This window comes from Saccopteryx bilineata, chromosome 5, assembly GCF_036850765.1.
Source record: "Saccopteryx bilineata isolate mSacBil1 chromosome 5, mSacBil1_pri_phased_curated, whole genome shotgun sequence".
NCBI classification, from domain to species: domain Eukaryota; kingdom Metazoa; phylum Chordata; class Mammalia; order Chiroptera; family Emballonuridae; genus Saccopteryx; species Saccopteryx bilineata.
The window spans coordinates 124,790,968-124,813,359 of record NC_089494.1 but is presented as its reverse complement, the minus strand read 5'-3'; the positions used below and the strand labels follow the sequence as shown (position 1 = coordinate 124,813,359).

Here is a 22,392-nt window from a genome sequence, read left to right as displayed (position 1 = left end):
TGCTCCTGCATCCAGGGTGAACGTCACAAGGAAAGAATGAACACATTTATTTTGCTCTTGTTAAAAACAATAGTCCGATTGGGAGTCTGGAGAAATGGGGGCTGAAACCGAAAATGAGATTTGGGGATCACCTGTGCATTGTATTTCTCACCATCACAACTGGAAACATCCAGAGGAGCTTGTACCCTTCCCTGTCCTGGCTCGGGAAGACATGTCTTCAAACAAACGAAAGAGAGAGTTTGCTGTTAGTTTTTCTGCACAGGGACTTTTCCTCCAGACGGAAGAAAGCCTGCCCTTTAACCATCAGTGCATTCCAGTGGGAAGAGCTGGGACAAGCGCAAGGTCGACTGGTTTATAGCTCTGGTTTAATGTCAAAAACTGAACTTCTCTATCAGGTGCAGATATGGTCATTGTCAGAGTTGTTGACAGGATTACCATAGAAAGTGTTTATTAATGACTAGCATAAGACCCAGATCGTGGCAGCCCTTGATTGAGGATAGATCTCTGGAAGGAAGTCGGTGAGTTGCCCACTTTCCTGCTGGATGCTTTGGGCAAGTCATGACCCTCTCAGTCCCTCTGTGCCCTCACCTGTAACTTGGAGATAATGATGACAAAGATAATTAAGCCCCCAAAGACAGTGGCGGTAAGTGAGGTTATACACCCCAAACCCATAGAACACATAGTTCAGCCTATGATGAGTGCGTTGCAAGCTGTAGCTATTTTTGGTTTCTCTACCCTCTTAATATTTCTGGAAAGTCTATGCTAGAGGTACCTCAATGACATATATTTGGGTAAAAAAAAAAAAGGTTTTGCTAGTGAAGAAAATTTACTGTCTTTATTTACTCTTGGCACAAATACGTAAGGGAGACACGGCAGTGGGGGGGGGGGGGTGGTGGATAACACTGGGCTATCACCTTAAGGCCAGGAACAGAAAGTGTAGGATTATTACAACACAAGCCCAGCCCCTGGGATGGATGACTCTTGATGAACCAAGGAAGTGAGATGAAATAGCGTTTTTCTGGTTTCACCAATGAGAAAATGAAACGACTACTGACAGATCACCCACCCAAAACCTTAGGGGGTGACTACAGGCAGGCCTCAGGCAGGTGGCAGAGACCAGGTTCCAGGTCTGACCCCTACTTGATGGTAAGCTGTGTGAAGGCAGAGGGAGGGGCTTCACACTGATGTCCCCACAACACCTACAAAGGCTCTACATGGGGGCAAGAAATGCCTCCTTGAATTGAACTGATTTGAGGGGACATCATACCCCAGGCCCCAAATAGAATATAGCACTTAGCACAACACTGATATAAAATAGTCACCAGTTAAGTATTTGTTGATTGATTGCATTTGATTGATAATCTCTAGTTACATACACATACACACACACACACACCCGTGCCCTCATTTTTTTCTTGTTAAAAAAGTCAGCCAGGCCCTGGCCGGTTGGCTCAGCGGTAGAGCGTCGGCCTGGCGTGCAGAGGACCCGGGTTCAATTCCCGGCCAGGGCACATAGGAGAAGCGCCCATTTGCTTCTCCACCCCCCCCCCACTCCTTCTTCTCTGTCTCTCTCTTCCCCTCCCGCAGCTGAGGCTCCATTGGAGCAAAGATGGCCCGGGCGCTGGGGATGGCTCCTTGGTCTTTGCCCCAGGCGCTAGAGTGGCTCTGGTCGCGGCAGAGCGTCGCCCCTGGTGGGCGTGCCGGGTGGATCCTGGTCGGGTGCATGCGGGAGTCTGTCTGACTGTCTCTCCCCATTTCCAGCTTCAGAAAAATACAAAAAAAAAAAAGTCAGCCAATAAAATAGGTCATGTATCTCTACTCAGGTTTTAGAATCACAGGTAGTTCAGCCTAGTAGCAGACTAAAAAAGGAAAAAAAAAAACCCTAAAAAAGTATCTTCTGTTTCAGACATTGAAATTGTCAGGCTGTGTCTCTCCTTTATCATCCCACAGCTCCTGAGGTCCTCGCCCAGAAACCTTACAGCAAAGCTGTCGACTGCTGGTCTATTGGGGTGATTGCCTACATACTGTAAGTATGCTCACCACCTCAGCTTCGCCCCCTGCCTTTTTTTTCTTGTGGCAAAATAGACATAGTTCAAAATTTACTATTTTAACCACTTTTCAAAATATAATTCAGCAGTATTTAAGTACATTCATATTGTTGTGCAACCATTACCACCATCATTTCCAAAACTTTCATCTTCCCAAATTGAAACTCTGTCCTCATTAACCCTTTGAGTAGTGAGTTTTCTTCATGCTTGCTGACCCCCAGTAGTGAGTTTATTTTTTCCAAAAATTAGATTAGTTCCAGTTACAGTTTTATTAACTTAAAATCATGTTTGTTTGATAACCAATTTATGGAAACAAGAAGAACATATATTTGCCTCTTTTTAATGTTGCCTTACACATTTTTAAAATAAAAATTTTTGTTCAATCGTAAGGATGGTCAGGAGGCACAAGGATGAACATGAACGTTCGTACTACTCAAAGGGTTAAACACTAGCTCCCAATTCCCCACCCCCAGCCTCTGGCAGCCACCAGCCTACTAGAAAGTCTCTAGGAATCACAGAAGTCTCTAGGAATTAGACTACTCTAGGCTCCTCAGTGTAAGGGGAATCACACAGTACTTGTCCTTTGTGACTGGCTTATTTCACTTAGCGTACTCTCCTTAAGATTCATTCATGATGTAGCACGTGTCATAATTGTACCCATTTTTGAGGCTGAATAATATTTCATTTTGTGTCGATACTATATTTCATTCATCCATCAGTAGACAGTGGGACAGGTCCCACTTTTTGGCTATTGTGAATAACATCGCTCTGAACACTGGTAGACAGACGTCTGCATGGGTCCTGCTTGCAGTGCTTTGGGGTGTGTACCCGAAGTGGGATTGCTAAATCATATGGTAATTCCATGTTTAACTTCTTGAGGAAACTCCATACCATTTTCCACAGTAGCACCACCACTTACATTCCCAACAGCAATGCACGAGGCTTCCAGTCTCCCCACATCCTTGCCAGTACTTGTGATTCTTCATTTTCTGATAATAGCCGTCCTCACAGAACAGATGTGCAGTGCCATCTCATTGTGGGTTTGATTTGCATTTCTGTTATGGATAATGATGTTGAGTGTCTTTTCATGTACCACCTTGGCTTTTCTGGGAATGTACACCACAGTGAAAATATGAGGACATCTCTAAAAGAAATCACAATGAGAAAAATATGTGGTGAAAATCAAAATTTAGCTTTTGGATTTCTTCTTTCTTCTCAGGTGACTTACTGCCACTAACCCTAAAGGGTAGTCATCGGTGATAGGCTTGCTGCAGTTATTTCAGGAGGATCATTTTGATTTTTATTGTTATAGTTTATTTTGCTTAGGTCCACTATAAAGTTACTTTCAATTTACAATTTCTTTCCCCAAAACTTATCAAACATACTTTTAGGGTGAGTTTAGGCTAACTAGTTTCTGTAATTGCTAGAAAATTAATTTTTCCTCCTCACTGTCTCCAAGAAAGGGAATATTTCCTTGCAGACAGAGCCCACTGCACACAGTGAAAGACTGTGATCAGAGGAGACTCTGATGGGTGAAAGGTCTGACAGTATGTGGCATCTTCAGGGAATGCTGGAACACACACACACACTCACACACACTCACACACACACTCACACACACTCACACACACTCACACACACACACACACTCACACACACACACACACTCACACACTCACACTTGTATGTCTCATTACCTGAGAAGAAAATGATCTGCCTATAGTGTATCAATACATTCAACTGGGAAGCTTTTGTAGATGGCTAAGGAAAAAGACTAGGAGGGCATGTGAAACTTGAGACCCCTTTGAGATATCCACAGACTAGTGTGTGTACATGTGGCGGTTCTGAAATCAGCAATTTTTTCTTTCTCTCTTCCACTTCTATTAGTTCAGCCTGGCATATGGATCCGATATGATTTGAACAGTACTACATCCAAATCCTTATAATTATGGTATATAGTACAATATTTGACTGGATTCAAGTATGGTATTAAGCAAAGAAGTACTGTGTATCTTTATTTTAAGTATAAACTCAATAAGCTGTTTTCATGACTGTGTCCAACTTCAAAAATGGCAAGCTGGGCTTCTGTTTTCCTTTGTGACCTCCAGAGCTCAGACAGTCTCAAGCAGGGTATGAATGGACTTGGGACATCTCAATTGTACCTTTTAAGATGTTCAGATTCTTGAGTGATAGGCCATATCGTGGAGATAATTTGCTACACGCTATGGTTATGCTTAGCCACTTGTCTTGAATTTATTATTAGCCAGTCAACAACTAGCATTTCTTGAGTACCTTTTCTTTTCCAAACTCTGTACTAGGTGCTAAAGATATGAAAATGACAGACACAATGCCTCTGAGCAGAGTACTAACAAGGTTTATGGTAGGGCAAGGGATTTCATGAGAAGCTGAAGTGACACGTAGGGAGGCTTGTGCACAGCTCTCGAAGGTCCTGGGATGAAGGCCCATGGAGCACATGGATATTCAAGAAGGAAGAGGCACCATCCCAGGTACATTTAGAAGGGTAAGGAAAGCCAACACAAGCAGAGAGGAGAGGAGAGAGCATTCTGACCAGGGGAGAGATGCCGGCACAGGAACAGTGGTGCCTGAGGCATGTTCAAGGCTGATACAAACATTCTGAGGAGGCCTATGGCCTGGTTGGGGTCCTGGCACAAAGCTGGGTCTGGGTTGAACGAGTGTTAGAAGTTAGAACTTGTGGATATCAGTCTCAGACTGTGCCACTTCCTGCTGACCCACTGTGCCTGGTCGTCCCATTCCCATCCTTCATCTGAAGACAGTGGGCAAGGCTGCAGACAGGCCTGACAGGCAGTCAGAACTCAGTGGTAAGCTGGGCATCCCGTGGGGATCTGTGCAGAGCCCTCATTCTTCATGTCACCTGAATCGGAAAAGAGGTTGGCCTCTGCAGGTGTTTTGGAGTACATATTCATGTGGCAGACCTGTCGCACTGAGGTATTAGATTGCAGAAAAGGTGACTGTGACAGGCCGCAGCACCAAATTCTCTCCTCTCCATAGACTATACAAGCATTCCTAATTTTGCCAGTGCGGATACTTGATGGATTGGTTCTCTATTGACCTCCTCACTCATTTCTATGTTACTCATCATTTGGAAAGAGAAATGTTCTTTCCTATCTAGGATACTTATTTTTTTATAGCACATTTGATGGGTTCTTATCCTGCCAGGAATTTCCCTGTGGGGATCAGGACTTATAAGAAACATCTTTGCCTGTGGAGCTTAGGCTTCTGGGAAGGATTGAGGGTGGAGTGTGCCAGCTGCCCTGATGAGCGTGTCGGTGTCTAGTGTGACAAAGCTAGCTCAGCAAGACAACAAGTTCTGAGGAAATAAAGATTTCCGCTCAAGTTGAGATTAGCCTTTAATTGACCAGACTCGATTTTGTGATGACACATGGCTGCCTTTCTTCTCACAGCTCAGGAAGATGATTTAATGACCGCTTGCCTAAATTGTGCTCAGGGACACAACATGCTATGGAGAAAGGCCATGGATATTCACTGATACAAAAGCTGAGGAAGATCTTAAGGAGATGAGGCATTAGAGTGTTAGGGCAGGCTGGTCACTGAGGGTGTACTTGCCATGGATGATGAGGGCACTTACCCGTGCTGTGACCTCTGCGCTCTTTGCCTAGAAGATACTCCAGGCAAAATACTATAGTAATCTCCATATTTTTCTTGACCAGCCTCCTATATTGTTCAGTTATTTTTTTTATTTTTTTATTTATTTGTTTATTTTTTACAGAGACAGAGAGTGAGTCAGAGAGAGGGATAGACAGGGACAGACAGACGGGAACGGAGAGAGCTGAGAAGCATCAATCATTAGTTTTTCATTGCGCATTGCAACACCTTAGTTGCTCATCGATTGCTTTCTCATACGTGCCTTGACCGCGGGCCTTCAGCAGACCGACTAACCCCTTGCCAGAGCCAGCGACCTTGGGTTCAAGCCGGTGGGCTTTTTTCCTCAAACCAGATGAGCCCGCACTCAAGCCAGCGACCTCAGGGTCTCGAACCTGGGTCCTCTGCATCCCAGTCCAACACTCCATCCACTGCGCCACTACCCAGTCAGGCTTGTTCAATTTTTTAAACTAGGTCACATAAGTATTGACTGGTTAGTATGCACAGAATAATCAGTTTTGTTAAGAGTGTAACTAAGACTGCCTAATCTTCAAGCCATGTCCATTCTGAGACAAAGGATAATCTTCACTAAGGTAATCACCATTACTTTACTGTGCTACTAGCTGCCTTTCTTATAGATACGTATGTCCCAGGATGAGAGCATGAGCCCAGCTTCAGTAGGACAGAGTGTGGAGTCATTATTGAGCCCCAGAGAAATAACCAAGCCAGGGGAGTTACAGTGGTTTGAGGAGCGTTAACACGAGTAAGAATAGTTCACTGGCATCGCCAGCAGGCAGCAATCATCTTGTTATATTCATTAGCTTTGCAAAATAGGACACATTGGCTCATTCAGGCCGCCATGGGCCTGTGGTCTTGATTTTGGCTATAGAAGTTTAGAAACTCAATTAGATGTGTATTCATCTTGCTCAGATGCTCCCAGTAAATTGATTCACACTAGCCAGACTCAGAAGAGATTTGTAAAAATAAACAAAACTAGAGTGTCAGTTCACTAAATCATAATGAGATTTGTGTCCCACAAGGTAATTGGAGATGCATGTTATCGCCCTAGCACGTTCTCTGCCTGATAGAAAATGCTCCGTGAGCCTGACCAGGTGGTGGCGCAGTGGATAGAGCATTGGACTGGGATGCGGAAGGACTCAGGTTCGAGACTCTGAGGTTGCCAGCTTAAGTGCAGGCTCATCTGGTTTGAGCAAAGCTCACCAGCTTGGACCCAAGGTCACTGGCTCGAGCAAGGGGTTACTCGGTCTGCAGTAGCCCCACGGTCAAGGCACATATGAGAAAGCAATCAATGAACAACGAAGGTGTTACAACGAAAAACTAATGATTGATGTTACTCATCTCTCTCTGTTCCTGTCTGTCTGTCCCTATCTACCCCTCTCTCTGACTTTCTTTCTGTCTCTGTAAAAAAATATAAATAAATAAAGAAAAGAAATGCTTCGTGAGAAAACAAATCAAAACCAGAAGTTTCCTTTAAAAACAAGGAAGCAGAGCAGTGGAATCGGACCACCTTAGCTGTTCTCATGACGCCTGCATCAGTCTCCCCTCCCCCTTCTCACTCAAGGGTATTGCTGTCCAGCGGCACAGCCATTCCTGCTGGCTTGTCAGAGCGGCTGTGTGCTGGTCGGTTCTCACACCTCTCTCTCCTTCCTCCTGCCTTAGAGACTAACCATCGCCCTGCTCTTTCCTTATTCCAGCTTCATCGTTTTTATTTCAACAGCTTTCACTGATTGATTGTTATAATTCTAGGTTTACGGATTTTAATTCTCTGACTGCATTTCAGTGTGGCTGCTTCCCAAGGTTTCTCAGGAAGCTGCCTAATCTCCCCTCCTTATTCTGTACTGAGTGGACCCTGGGGGGACTAGCTGCCTTGTCTTAGCTTTAGTCTGAGACACAAGTGCTGCTTGACCACATTTCAGTTTCTTTCACAGGTCTGTGATCCTCTCTCCACTGCTTCGGGAGAACGACTTAATTAGTTTCCTGTTGACAGTTGGTTCACCTCTAACCCCTTAGGAAATAGTCAAACATAAATTACCTTTGGTTTCAAAGTGTGAATGCAGAGGTATACACAGTGGCGATGGGAGGGTGGGGTGGTTACAAGCTATGCAATTGAGTAAAGAAATTCTGCATTTTAGATGATAATAGGAGCAACTTCCTGCCAGTGACTTCAGGGAAGGTAGGATCCACCAATGTCTGTGACGTTGTCTTTGCAAACTCCCTGGGGTAGAGAGGGCACCTGGGGGGAGAAGTAGGAAGGAAATATCTCACCTGCATCACTTTTATACTCTGAACAGTGTGGCTGCAGGCTAGATGGAAAAACATCTCACCTCCTCTGCTCTCCTATATTGATTTCAGCCTCATTGATTTCTCCTCAGTTTTCAGCCTGAAAACTGTCACTTAAGTGGCAGCTAAGTGCTTCAGAATATTTAGCCTAGAGAAGAGGAGGCAGAGGATTTACAGTCACTCACTTAACTGACATTTATTGAGCGTGATATGTGCCAGGCAATATGATGGAGCTGCAGAGATGGATTCATTCCTCCCTGGCCTTGAAGCTGATTACTGTCTGCTGGCAGCAACAGTCAGTAAACAGATAGGTTACAATCCCGGCTGCTGGCTGTCACCCAGATGAGAGGCAAGGGCTGGAGAGCTCCTGGGGCAGAGCCGTGAGCCCTGCCTGGCTCGGAGAAAGGCTGCACAAGGTGAGCAACAGTGATCTGAGTCTTGAAGGAGCGTGTTGCAAAGCCATTGTGCAGGGTGACTGATGGCTTACCCTTCAAGACCATTATTAAATAAACGCTGAATATCTACCAGGTGCCAAGAAGGAAGAGCAGATAGTGCTGCGCAGAGTTGTTGTGAATTGGTCAGACTCTGGTTTCCAAAGGAGAAACGCTCAGATCTGATTGATTTTGTCCAGTAGCCTTCATTCCGCACTCAGCTCCCACCCAGAGCTGTGAGGGGACGTGAAGGACAGAAAGCCTCTGTCAATCTTGTGGGACACCATGGGGCTGGGCAGGAGTTGAGGTGTGCCTCACTGACCCATTGTCACCAGGGCATCAAGGAATACATATATGTAAGCAAACTTTCTAATTATCTGTAATGTGCTTCTTAAGGACCAAAACTTATTTGAAATATTTTATATGAAAAGGATTTGAGTGCAACAGTACACACTGACAACTGAATAATCATCAGAAATGGCAACCAGAGTTGGGAGTTTGTTTGGATGGAAGGGCTCTGAAACAGAAGAGAGGGATCTTTCAGAGACTCCTTGCGCCTAAGCTGGCCTCTTCGTGGCTTATCTAGAGAGGTTTGCTATTTCAGTTCATTTCATGGTATCCTCGTCTAATTGCATAAAAATTACTCTTTCTTCACAAATGTGCTTTTGGTAAATTTCTCAGGAAATCTTGAGCTCTTACTAGAATTTAGGGCTTCGAAGCTCAATGCTTGGAAATATTGGTATACAAGCAGCTGAGCTTTTGTATGCAGGTTTCCAGTACATTCTGTCCACACAGTCATAACACTGCACAAAGTAATGGCCAGAGGCAGCATCACTCTTTCTCCCTTCTGTAACAGGTTAGAAATTTAAGTCAGGATGTATGGTCATTAGTGGATAATTCTGAGACTACATAGAATTTGAAAATATGTGGCAAGTCTTAAAGCCTTGTGTCTGGCTTCATTTCCAAATTGAGTAGATAGGAAAACATGACGTCCTGGCTGCAGAGACAGGTCTGGGAAGAGAGTACATATAGTGTTGCCACATCTTTGCAGGGAAATATCTGGCCATAGTGTTTCAAGGTTAACATGAGTTGGCTCTGGAGTTAGATGTGGAAAGTGAAGATTTTGTTCCACCCCTTAGATATGAGCGAGTTGCCTAATCATTTATGCAATTTCCTCATCTGGGAATGGAAGATTTAAATACTTGCCTCAGTGAGACAACATGGATAAGTTGTGTAGCCCAGTGCTGGAAACACAATATATTAACGCTCAACAGATGGTGGCCATTGTCATTAACTTTGATGGGACATGCACAGCATAACTGGTTTCTGTAGAAGAGTCAACATTCCACTTGTCCTGTTCAAATAGGGATGGACTCTAAAGAGCAAGAACAGGGCCTGTCTCCTTTACTGCAACATGATCAGCATTTGACATAACATCAGGGTTCCATAAAAATCTGTGGAATTGGATTAAAGTGGCTTTTGCTGCTTTAAATGAGAGCCCTGGGCAAATACCTGTTTGCCCAGATCTGCACTATCTATTTTCCTGAGTCCATCTCCTTGTCTCTCTGACACACACTTTCCTAGGGTTTGACATGAGGGCTTGAACCAAATGATGACTTCTGGACCCCAGAACAAAAGCCTATGGTTTTCTGCTCATCCCTCTCCTATGCAAAGTCCTTCTTCACATATACTTTTCAGCTTCTGGTTTGAGGATTCATGTGGGGACAGTGGGTATAGTGTGAGTTGTGTCATCACATGCGCATCTACCGGCTGGACGGAATCCAGAACAGGGAGATGGGTCCATGGAGGAGAATCTGTCAGGGCACAGGACAGATATGAGCACAGGGAATACTTTTGAAGATATGTTGTGCTTGCTCCAGCCTGTTTTGAAGGATGTCACTGATAGCTGATACTGTTGGCCATTAGAAGGCGTTACTGCAAAAATTGTAACACCTGGGAAAGTTTAGTTGAATTACTTTTTCCAGAGTAAATACCCATTTGGGGATGTTCATCCCTTCTTCTTAAGTCATTTTTCATATGTGCTGTTGAGTGTGCATGCACATACACATGCATAAATATTACCTGGAACTATTTCCTGTTTATCAAACAATAGTCAACACGTTTGTGGAATACTATTGAGTGCTAATGAAAAATACAAAAGAAATATGGCATGTCTTTTTCCTCCAGGAATCAGAATCAAGGTGGGAATATAATTGTAATAACCATAAAATAATCCTTTTTACATTTTTTTGAGAGGACCCAAGAAAGAAATGGGGTTGAGGTGTAGTGTGACAAACGGGAAATGTTCGGGGAGAGGGCTCGCGGGGTAGTGGGCACAGTCCTGAAACCCTGAAGCACTTGCAGACTCATTCATCTAGCAGACTTTTGCTAAGCACACCCTGGGCTGAGTACCAGGATTGTAGAAATAAATGAGAAGCTTCCACCTTCCTCAGGGAGTTCAGAGTCTAATAGAGGAGATGATGGTTGGAGATATCAACCAACATGGATGCCATGATGGTGGTGCCTGGGGAGCACAGAGGAGAGCCTGCCCTGGCCAAGGTGGACATTGGGAAAGACATCATGGAACAAGAGCCACACATGCAGAGCTTTGGGAGCAAGGAATAAGAGCGTTTCAGGCATAGCCCTGGCCTCTTGGCTCAGTGGTAGAGCATCGGCCCGACATGTAGAAGTCCCACATTCGATTCCCGGCCAGGGCACACAGGAGAAGTGCCCATCTGTTTCTCCACCCCTCCCCCTCTCCTTCTTCTCTGTCTCTTCCCCTCCTGCAGCCAAGGCTCTACTGGAGCAAAGATGGCCCGGGCGCTGAGGATGGCTCCATGGCCTCTGCCTCAGGCTCTAGAATGATTGCAAGGGAGCGATGCCCCAGATGGGCAGAGCATTGCCCCCTGGTGGGCATGCCAGGTGGATCCTGGTCAAGCACATGCAGGAGTCTGTCTCTCGGCCTCCCCGCTTCCCTGCTTCTCACTTCAGAAAAAAAAAAAAAAAAAAAAAAGAGCATTTCAGGCACAGAGAACAGAATATGCAGTGGAATGCTCTTTGTTGAGGATGAAATTGCAGTGGCTTCCCATGACCAGCTTTACATGATTTTTCCTGTCTATTTTTATATTTCTTGTTTATTCTAAACTTTTGTGTTGAGTATCTGCCCTCCTTCCAAGTAGAAGGTAAGCAGCATGAGAGAAGGGCTCTGATGGCTTCATTCAGTGCTGTATCCTTGGGCCTGAGACATAGCAGATGCCTGGTCAGTGTTTGGTACAGCCAGAAGACTGCCTGATGGGCATTTTTTCTTTTGTCCTCTATTCTTAGTGGGGGCCTGAGGGATCTGCTCAAGGAGGGCAGATGTGGCCCAGAAGAGTTGGGGTAGGTTGCTGTCTTCTGGGTCAGAAAGCAGGAAAAGGTAGCCAGCTGATGATATTCAGTGGAAACCTAAGAGGGAAAAATCACACATAGTCCCCCTGAAGTGGGATCATCTTTATTCACATGCTGGGGGCTTTCTAGAACATGCAAAGAAACAAACTAGCTGTTTGTATAAAGCCATCTAGTCTAGTGTTTCTCAACCGCTGGTTGAAACCTCTCATCTAGTTGATACTTCCAGGTAATTTGAATTCTCATACACGTACATCCATGCTTTACATGCCAAGAAAATTTCTAAAAAGCTTTCACAGGAAATTAATAGCAGGAGTGGGAATGTGGATCAAGAAGAGAATTTTCCCAATACTCTTCTATATTTAAACTTTTAAACTATGAACATAAATTTCTATATACATTAAAAAAAAAGAACAAACATAAAGATAGGCCCTGCCCTTAAAAGATTCCAATGCACTCAGTTTTAGGAGAATGCAGGGAACCTTAAGGTTTTACCACCTTCCTAGGTGAGTCTGATGGGCACCAGCCTAGAATCATAGCACAGGTCATACCTCCTCCCAGGAGCCTTACCTGATCACACCACTCAGTCTTTTCATTCTTCCCTAAATTCCTGCTGTGATTACCGAGGAGGAATATCACACACGCGCACACCATGCCTTGAGCATTTTGGCCAGCAGGGCTGACGCAGCTCATGTAGCCAGCAGCACCAAACACAATGAATAACCCCTCCTCCCCTTAAAAGCTGCCTTCTCCAGACCACCATTTTCAGCCCTTTACTCAATGTCACCAACTTAGAGTATGAAGGGCCAGGTGGTCAATGACGTAAATGTGTCCAGCTGGGTGTAATAGGGAATAGTGGAGACTGTGGTGATCTAGCTGGTTGTTACTAAGGGCATTCACAGTCACATTTGTTTTCAGTCACTGCTGGCCTCACGAAACAAGTCTGTGGGCCAGATTAAGCCTAGGATCATTCTGCAGCTCTGGTGTCTATAAATTCTTGCTGAGTAATCTTATCCATTCTCCCATCTTTCATGCAAATGCCGATGGTTCTAACTTGGCATCCCCGGGCCAGAGCAAGTCCCTGGCTTCAGGCTTCTGTCCCCACTGCCAGCCAGCTGCCTTCACATGCACCGGGTCCAGCTCACCCCAGCCAGAATGGAATTGTTCATCTTATCCTCTGTGAGATGTTTGCACTTTTAGTTGTAAGGGACAGATTCCTTCCAATTTTCTTAAGGAAAAGGGATTTTCTTCAAGACTTTGTGTGGACCAAATGGAAACCCCTGACACCGTTAGAACCCTGGGCACTGGCCCCTCTCACAGCCTCACCCCTGGCTGGTCTTTCCCTCCTGACCTCTCTGCCTCTCTGTCCATGTCTGCACTACTAGCTTTCTACTCCCAGCCTTCTTCAGCCCATGCCTCGGCAGGACCAGTGTGATTACTAGGACTAATTACCACTAATGCCAGGCTGTCTTATGAGTCACCCTGTGGAGGGCCAGACTCTCCCCACCCCCATCCCACCTACAACAACTGCCCAGAACTGCTTCCCTGAGTGGGGCCACTGAAGGCAGAAGTTGGAACCCCTGGATCCACTCTTCCTCCTGTGTTCCCCGCCATGGATGATGGCGGCTCCCAGCCTCCTTGCTGGGGACCTGGTGTTATCCTGGCCTTCACTTACCGCATTGGAAACTCTCTCTCAACTCCTTTTGGAATCTTTATGTTCCCGTGATCCAGCTGCCACCACCTGCAGCCACCTGTCTTTCCTTTGCTTGGTACAGTGCTAACTTGTCTTCCTGCCTCAAATCTACCGACCTTTCCCTCAGCTGCAAAGCCATTTGCCCATGTACCTCCCCCGTCTATAACCAGATCCCTTTTAGGGGCTTCTGGTTACCCAAAGGATAGACTGTCTCTCTTAGTACGGGAAACACAGCCTCCCTGGTCTTGCCACTGTCCATTTCACCAGCCTTGTCTCTACTACTCCTTGACTTATATTTTACGCTATAACAGCAGCAGATTTCTCTTTCATTCTTGAATATACTGCTCTTTTCTGCCTCCCTGTCTTTGTTCCTGGTTAGCCACCCCCACTTGGGGCCCCCTCTGTCTCCCATAAAACTCCTGCTCATCCTCTGAGACAAAGTATAGTTATCCACTACTTCCCTCTCTCAAGAATTATTTTCAATGTTCATATTCTCTAGACTCATAGCGATTTTCGCATACTCTGTCATTGTTACTGTCTTTGCTATTATCTGTTTGTGTCTCTCCCACTGAAGCTCTTGAAGCAGGAACTCGCTCTTAGTTTTCATTATATCTTCATTATGTATCAAACCTAGTACCTGCTATGTAGTAGATGAGAAATAAATGTTTGATGAACAAATGAATGCTACACAGAAAGTATACAAAAGGCACTAAGTAAACATGTATATGCTAGTTGATTAACTATGATGACCACAAAGTACTCTGAGATCCATGTGGAAATACTTTTTAAAAATCACTGCCTGATAATAACCATTCTGACAGGTATTAGATAATCTATTATTGTGGTTTTGATTTGCATTTCCTTGAAGATTAGTGATATTGAACATTTTTTCATATACCTGTTGGCCATCTGGATGTCTTCTTTGGAGAAATAAAAAGAACAAAAGACAAAGAGTATTGGTGAGGATGTGGAGAAATTGGAAACCTTACACACTGTTGATGGGAATGAAAAATGGTGCAGCACTATGAAAAACAGTATGGAGGTTTCTAAAAAATTAAAAACAGAAGTACCATATGCTCCATCAAACCCATTTTTGGTTATATATCCACAGACTTGAAATCAGGATCTCAAAGAGATAAACACTTTCATGATTATTACAGCATTATTCATAATACCCAAGATATAGAAGCAACTTAAATGTCTATCCAATAGATAAATGGATAAAGAAAATACAGTATACAAACAGTGAAATATTATCCAGCCTTTAAAGAGAACAGAATTGCAAAATATGTGACAATATGTATAAAGCTTGAGGATATTATGCTAAGTGAAATAAGCCCATACAGACAAACACTGCATGATTCCACTTAAATGAGATATTGAAAACCATCAAATTCATAGAATTAAAGAGTTGCATGGTGGTTGCTAGGGGCTAGGGGAAAGGAGAGGAGGGTTTCTAATCAATGGGTATAAAGTTTTAGATCTATAAGCTCTAGAGAACTGGTGTACAACATTGTGTCTATAGTCAACCGTACTGTATTTTACACTTAAAAACTTAGGAGGTTAGATCTCACATTAACTTTTCTTACCACAATAAAAAATTTATAAAAAGTCACTTTGATATTAAACATGGCTGGTACTTATTCTGCCGCCACTTTTTTCCTTAATAGAAATTCTATATATTTAAGGTGTATATGATGAGTCGATATACATATACTAGTCAATGATTGCTAACAGTCAAACTCCTTAGCATATTTTCTAATTCCATTGTTACTATTTTTTTTGTATTCTGTACTGTTTATTTTACATTCTGAAATCTACTCTCTTAGCAAATTTCTAGGATACAATACAGTATCATTAACTAGAATCACCATGTTGCCCATTAGATCTCTAGATTTATTCATCCTACATAACTGTATGCCAGTACCTTTGACCAACAGCTCCTGCCCCCTTGCCTCTGGAAACCACCGTTCTACTCTCTGAATCTGTGTGTTTGACTTGGCAGGGTTCCACATGTAAGTGAGATAATGCAGGTTTTTTGTGTGTCAGACTTATTTCACTTAGTGTAATGTCCTCCATGTTCTTCCACGTGGTTACAAATGGCGGGATCTCCTTCTTTTATAAGGATAAATAATACATACATGCGTACATACATATATCAAGTTGTGATATATAAATACATATACATCTCACAATTTCTTGCTCTATTCCTCCATTAGTGGTCACTTAAATTTTATTTCCATTTCTTGGCTGTGAATAATGCTGCAATGAATGTGGGGAAGAAAGAGAGGAAGAGAGAGTTTGTGTGTGTATATTCAAGGTACTGATTTCATTTCCTTTGGATATATACCCAGGAGTAGGATTGCTGGATCATATATTCTATTTTTAGTATTTGGAGGAACCTCCACAGTGTTCTCCGTAGTGGCTGCACCACTTTTCATTCCTACCAACAGTGTACAAGGGTTCTGTTTTCTCCACATCCTTGCCAACACTTCTCTCTCTCTCTTTTTTTTTTATGATATCTATTTTTACAAATGTGAGGTAATAGCTCATTGCCTCTCACCATTCTGACGTCAGCTCCCTTCTGTCCATTCTGTGTCTGTCTTTGGTACTAAAAGCTATAAGGAAAATAGAAGCTTAGGATGGAGACAGTGGATGAGCACTGTGAAGGTGTGTTGCCCAACTCTTGGTTATTGGTTGGCAAGTTTAGATGTTATACAAAACCATAAACGTTTATGCCTAGAACAATTGGGAATGGCTTTATTTTCTTTGAGAATGCATGATGAGATAATTTTTCAATTGTTTAGGTGGTATTATGTGTAAAATAATCATACAGAGATTACACATGCAAAGGCAGGTCCAAGACCACAGATGCCAGTGGCCTGTGTATGGTGATAAACAGCACAAACCTGTTACTTCTCCTCTTTGGACCCGCCCACAAACTTACTAATGAAATATCCTGGCCAGGGAGCTCTGTGAAATGTCTAGCTCTGAGAAAGATTTCATAACTTCTGTTTGTTCTTCTGTTCTTTAACGGTTCTTATTCTGAAATCCTCTTTTTAAAATTTAATTTACTTAGTCTCTAGGCTAGATCTATTTCCTTTTCTTCTTTCCTCAGTCTTACTCCTCCTTCCCAGAGAAGAGCTAAAACCAGAAGAAGTTGAGATATACATTAAGAAAATTGGTACAAGAAGAATAAATCTTTCTTGGAATTTTCTTAAAGGCTTTTTTCCTTGAAAAGAAAGCCAGAGTGTAAAGTGAAACTTACTCCATTGTTAATAAACAGAAGCCTTGCATATCTAAAATTCAGTTACTTTCCAAGAGGCACTAACATTCTGCTCTGTCTGCCTTTCCTAATATGCACATTTCTTTTAGTCCTAATCCTCATTATGGGAAATGTACATATCCATCTCTTGGCTCCTGGGTTTCCTGGGCAGTGAAATATGTGCTTGGTGGTTTCAGAAGCACTGGCTCTTACTCATTTCGCCAAAAGTAGCAAATCTTTAAAAATGAAATTTTCCAGGCACAGGGACCCTAAATCAACCTTGTGGGGATAAACGCTTTAGAATCACATCAGTCCAAGAAAGTCCTACAGCCTTTAACAATGTCACCCAGTCCCCTGTGCAGCCAAGCTAGTGACACTGCGTTTCGTAGCAGGAGTAGCTGGACCAAAGCTGTTTTGAACCTTTATGAGATTTCTTATTTGCCAACAAGCCACATCCTTCACAGGCCTGGAATCTGTTGATTCCTGTTAATTTGTTCTCATTAAGGTGGTCTCCAAGCTGTACCTATGCTTTGAACAAAGTTTGGCTATGTGGGAGGATTCAGAGCCTGTGTGGGGTCAGAACTCCCACTGTGGCTGCCACCCAGGGGGTTGTCGAGGGCGAGGTCTGTCTTATCCAGCTTTGCACCTGGCCTTCCAGAATCCAACCCTGCCTTCTGTCTGTCCGTTCCTTCCAGCCCCAGCCTCAATCCCACCCTTTCCCATCTGTTGAGTCCCAGCTGGGATCTGCCCCATGTGGACTGGACTTCAAGCACATACCAGCTCTTCCCCTAAGTCTTTTTTTTCTTTAAGTGAGAGGAGGGGACGCAGAGAGACAGACTTCCGCATATGCCCCAACCGGGATCCACCCAGCATGCCCCTACTAAGCTATGCTCTTCCCATCTGGGCTATTGCTCTGTTGCTTGGCAACCAAGCTGTTTTAGAACCTGAGGCAAGGCCATGAAGCCATCCTCAGTGCCCCGGGGCCAACTTTGTTCAAACCATTTAAACCATGGCTGCGGGAGGTGGAGAGAGAGAGAGAGAAAGAAAGAAAGATGGGGGGGAAGCAGCTGGTCGCTTCTCCTGTGTGCTCTGACTGGGAATTGAACCTGGGACTTCCATACACTGGGCCAATGCTCTACTGCTAAGCCAACTGGCCAGGGCCTTCCCCTCGGTCTTGACCAGCCAAATTGGGGCAGGGAGCCATAGAACCACAGCATCTTAAAACCAGAAAGAATATTGAAAAATTTCTAGTCTGTCTTTTTCGTGTTCAGATGAGAAAATTGAGGTCCAGAAATTTGTCAGGTCGCATTGGGGGTGACAGCAGAACCAGAGAGAGCACCTATAATTTTATGGAATGAATTGTATTTAGGGTATTTAATGAAAATTTCTGTTCCTATTATGTTTGTCAGATGACTGTCAGTATCTCTAGAACTATATGTTACTTCAACATTCCAACATCCCAATTTAAAAATCAACTTTGAAAGGCTTTGGTGGAAAAGGATGATCGTATTCTAATTTGTGCCAATGTATGCTTAATAATGAGCAAAACTATAACCTTTCAAATATACTCAGTCTGGGTATGGTGGGCTGACAGTGTACAGTTTAGGGTGACTTTTGGCTGGATGGGGATTAAGGTCAGTTGAGGCCCCAGGCACAGAAGAAAATATTGGGCCCCTTGAAAAAAAGAGAGACAGGGAAAATAAAAATACATGTTAACCATATTTTAAAAAAAATTATGTACTATTAATGTCAAAATTGCACATATGAAACCAAACTTGGTGTCATTAGAAAAAAGTGTAAAGTGGGGGTTTTACGGGGCCCTTCAGAGGTCGGGGCCCAGGGCGCGCACCCGGTGTGCCCACCATTAAGTCCACCTCTGCCTGGCAAATTAGTACTCACTCTGATGAAATTTTCTTTTGTTCCTATAATGATTTGTTAAAATGAATCTTGTATTCTGTTTGTTTTTTCCATTAACCCATCATCTATAAAGGGACAATACTGTAAACAATAAGATCCATTACATTTATACACAGAAGGCTTTCTGGTAGGCTTTTATGGCATATGGAACTCTGTTGAATAATGTTCAGGAATTAAGGTGGACATCAGTTATCACCTGAGTTAGCCCTTTCTGCTATTTACTAAATCACAAGTTTAGTTCTGTGCCCCGGTGCCAGCAGAGTGTGGGATTCCCTCACTGAGGCTGTCTGGGCTGCACACACAGTGTGGATTTCCCCAGCTGGAATGAAGCTGGCCCTTCCAGGGAGGCTGTCTGACCGCTACCAGGAGATGCAGCCTGTCAGATCCTCACTGTGCCTTGTCTTCCAGGCTCTGCGGCTACCCTCCTTTCTATGATGAAAATGACTCCAAGCTCTTTGAACAGATCCTCAAGGCAGAGTATGAGTTCGACTCCCCGTACTGGGATGACATCTCCGATTCGGGTGAGTCTTGGCTCCTGGTGGGCAGCCCTGGAACATTATTCCCAGACCACCCGACCCCAACAGGCCCGGGACAGGGGCTCAGGATGGCCTATGCTTGAGCTTGACTTGCAAATTGGAAGGCAGGCTTGAAATGGGCCCAAACCAAGCCATGGGACAGGGACTCACTGCTCCACCAAATCCTAGCCTTGTCCTGATCTGCATACCCTGGGAGTGAAACCACATTAGCTACCATTTATATCAAGTGCTTACTGTGTGCTGAGTACTGCGAGCTGTGCACAGGCGCTCATCCTCAGGACAGCCTGTCGGGGGTATTACTGTTAGCTCCATTTGACAGGTGAGGAAATTATGGCCTGGAAGGTGAAATAACTTGTTCCAAGTCATACAGGTGGAAATTGGCAGAGCTGAGATTCGATCCCAAGCCTCACTCCAGAACCCAGGTCTCAGCTACCATACCAGCTTAAAATGTTCCCAGGGAAGTTCAGCATTTTGTCCTCAGGGGTAAAGAAGCCAGGGCCCATGTAAACTGACAAAATTTCTCAAGTTGATAAAAGAGGATAGTAGTAATAGTCCTTCCTATCAAGGACAGTGGTAAGAATCAAATCAAATAACAGATAAAATAGAGCTTTGTGCTCACTGATGCAAATATTGCATTGTATTATTTGTGTTCCTCTCCCCCTCGCTGGAAACATCCTGCTCTCTTCCTCAATTCTCTAAAACTGGGAGTACAGTTCTCTAGGGCAGGGGTCCCCAAACTACGGCCCCGCGGGCCACATGTGGCCCCCTGAGGCCATTTATCCGGCCCCCACCGCACTTCCGGAAGGAGCACCTCTTTCATTGGTCAGTGACAGGAGCATAGTTCCCATTGAAATACTAATCAGTTTGTTGATTTAAATTTACTTGTTCTTTATTTTAAATGTTATATTTGTTCCCGTTTTGTTTTTTTACTTTAAAATAAGATATGTGCAGTGTGCATAGGGATTTGTTCATAGTTTTTTTTTATAGTCTGGCCCTCCAATGGTCTGAGGGACAGTGAACTGGCCCCCTGTGTAAAAAGTTTGGGGACCCCTGCTCTAGGGCTTGCAAGAAAGAGCCAGGTGGGGAATATTTTCCTTCGGACTTGGGAAGGGCATGGCCTTCTCCCAGAATCCCAGGCCTGTGGGCAATGTGCTGCCAGACCCTGTGAAGCTGCAGATTCCCGACCTGGCCCACAGGTGTGATCTGGTTCTGTGACCTGGTCTTACATGTGGTCAGTGTCCTGCTGTTGGGTCGCACCTCATCCCCGGGCCTCCAAACACTCCCCACTTCTCACAAGGGAACATTTCACTGCATCACCTGATCTGAGAGCTTCGCAGGTGCTCCAGGAGTTTTGTTGAATCTGTGTCATCATTCTAAAACATGGAGAGGACATCAACAAAACATCTCCCTGTGGCAGGAGTGGAACAAAAAGTTCATGGTGACAGATATTTCATCTCTGAACTAAAAGTGTCTCTGACTTTTAGAGGGAAGGGACGTTGAGTGGAGAGGCAGGGTCCCAGGCCTGGCTTGGCTGTTTTTTCACTGGCAGGTCAACATTCAGAGCCCCAAACCTGGCTTCCCTTTTCCCCAGATACTGGTACCTTATATCCCGGGTACCACGTGTCCAGGAACCATGTGTCCTGGGTACCACGTGTCCAGGAACCATGTGTCCCTGTACCACATGTCCCAGGTACCACGTGTCCAGGGTACTGCGTGTCCAGGGCACCATGTGTCCAGGTACTGCATGTCCAGGGTACCACGTGTCCAGGGCACCATGTGTCACAGGTACCACGTGTCCAGGGCACCACGTGTCCAGGGTACCACAAGGTCTGTGAAGGGTCTCGTAATTCTCATGCAGCACCCGACACTCTCAGGGAGCCGCTGGTGTCATATCTCAATCCCCAGACTGATTCCTTCCTTGTGCTTTCTTTCTGAACAGCAAAAGACTTCATCCGAAATCTGATGGAGAAAGATCCAAATAAAAGATACACTTGCGAGCAGGCAGCCCGGCACCCATGGTAAGAAAGATCACCTCCTAGAGAGGCCATGTGTCTGTTGCCTTCCCAGGTACACATCTCATTGGCTATCACTAATTATGAAAGCCACAGTAATGACTGCATTTCTCTCTGGCTAGTGGCCTTAATCCTCCCCAGATGCCAACACTTAAAATCTTTTGTTCCCTCAAGCTCAGTCTTCTGAGTGCACTAGTGACAACTTAAATGTGCAAAAGATAGCTGGAGCTTTGTCACTTTACATGATTTTTTTAGGGTCATTTTTATTGAAGGTAAGTACCAACAAGGCACTAAGATAGACATTTTATTTTTTGAAGTTATTACTCAGTAGTTGAATGAATTGAGTTATATATTTTTTTTCCTTTTAAGATGCTTCTCTGGTTAGTGTCTTTTCAACTCCAGAGGGATTAGTTGATCGTTTAGGCAGTCTGTGCACACTTCTAGCCGTGTCCTTGAGGCTACCTTGTTTTTGTGCCACTTACTAGATCCTAACCCACTTCCACTATCAGCTAGCTGTGACTTTGGGTTTATATATACTTAACTTCTCTGAGCCCTGATTTTCTCATCTTTAAAATGAGAATACTGATACCTTGTTTACAGGGTTGGCATAAAAAATAACTGAGATAATGCATATGAAGGGTTTGGCACAATTTCTAGTGTATATAGTAAATGCTTCATTGCTATTACTACTAAAGCACCGTGAACATCCATTTTGAAACAAAAGCCAGTAGTAAAATATGTAATTTAATGAAAATAAACGGACAGGACCTTCAGTGCCAGAGAAATTTCCCCTAGAAAACACTCTAGAAAACTGTCCCCTTGTTTATTCCACCATCTTCTGTAGCATTTCCTCCACAGTCTCATCTGCTGATTAACCCCCCAGAGAGGACCAGGACCTGTTTAGGGTAGTGCCATGACCCAGTTTCCCAGTATTTTAATTTATCATAACTGCTGTCATTTAATGAGAACCTATTATGTTCCAGGCACTGTATTAATTACATGAAAATAACATCTCATTTCATTTCTTTATAATAACCCTGTAAAGTAGGCCATATCTTCATGTCAAAGATAAGGAGATGGATTTAGAAAGATGAAATAACTTAGCCAAGACAATACAGCCAGCTGGTGGCAAAAGCAGAACTGTTTGCCACCAGAACTGCATG

The 22,392-nt window shown here is 44.0% G+C and overlaps 1 protein-coding gene across 3 annotated transcripts in view; it reads left to right on the top strand.

The window, feature by feature from the left end:
- The window catches only part of CAMK1D (calcium/calmodulin dependent protein kinase ID), a 537,115-nt gene that overhangs the window by 496,049 nt on the left and 18,674 nt on the right, over nucleotides 1-22,392 (top strand). For all 3 annotated transcript variants that reach the window (XM_066278887.1, XM_066278885.1, XM_066278886.1), the window contains exons 6-8: nucleotides 1,951-2,026; nucleotides 19,090-19,202; nucleotides 21,157-21,235. In XM_066278887.1, the coding sequence (XP_066134984.1) occupies nucleotides 1,951-2,026; nucleotides 19,090-19,202; nucleotides 21,157-21,235 (268 nt within the window). The remainder of the gene's footprint in view (nucleotides 1-1,950; nucleotides 2,027-19,089; nucleotides 19,203-21,156; nucleotides 21,236-22,392) is intronic.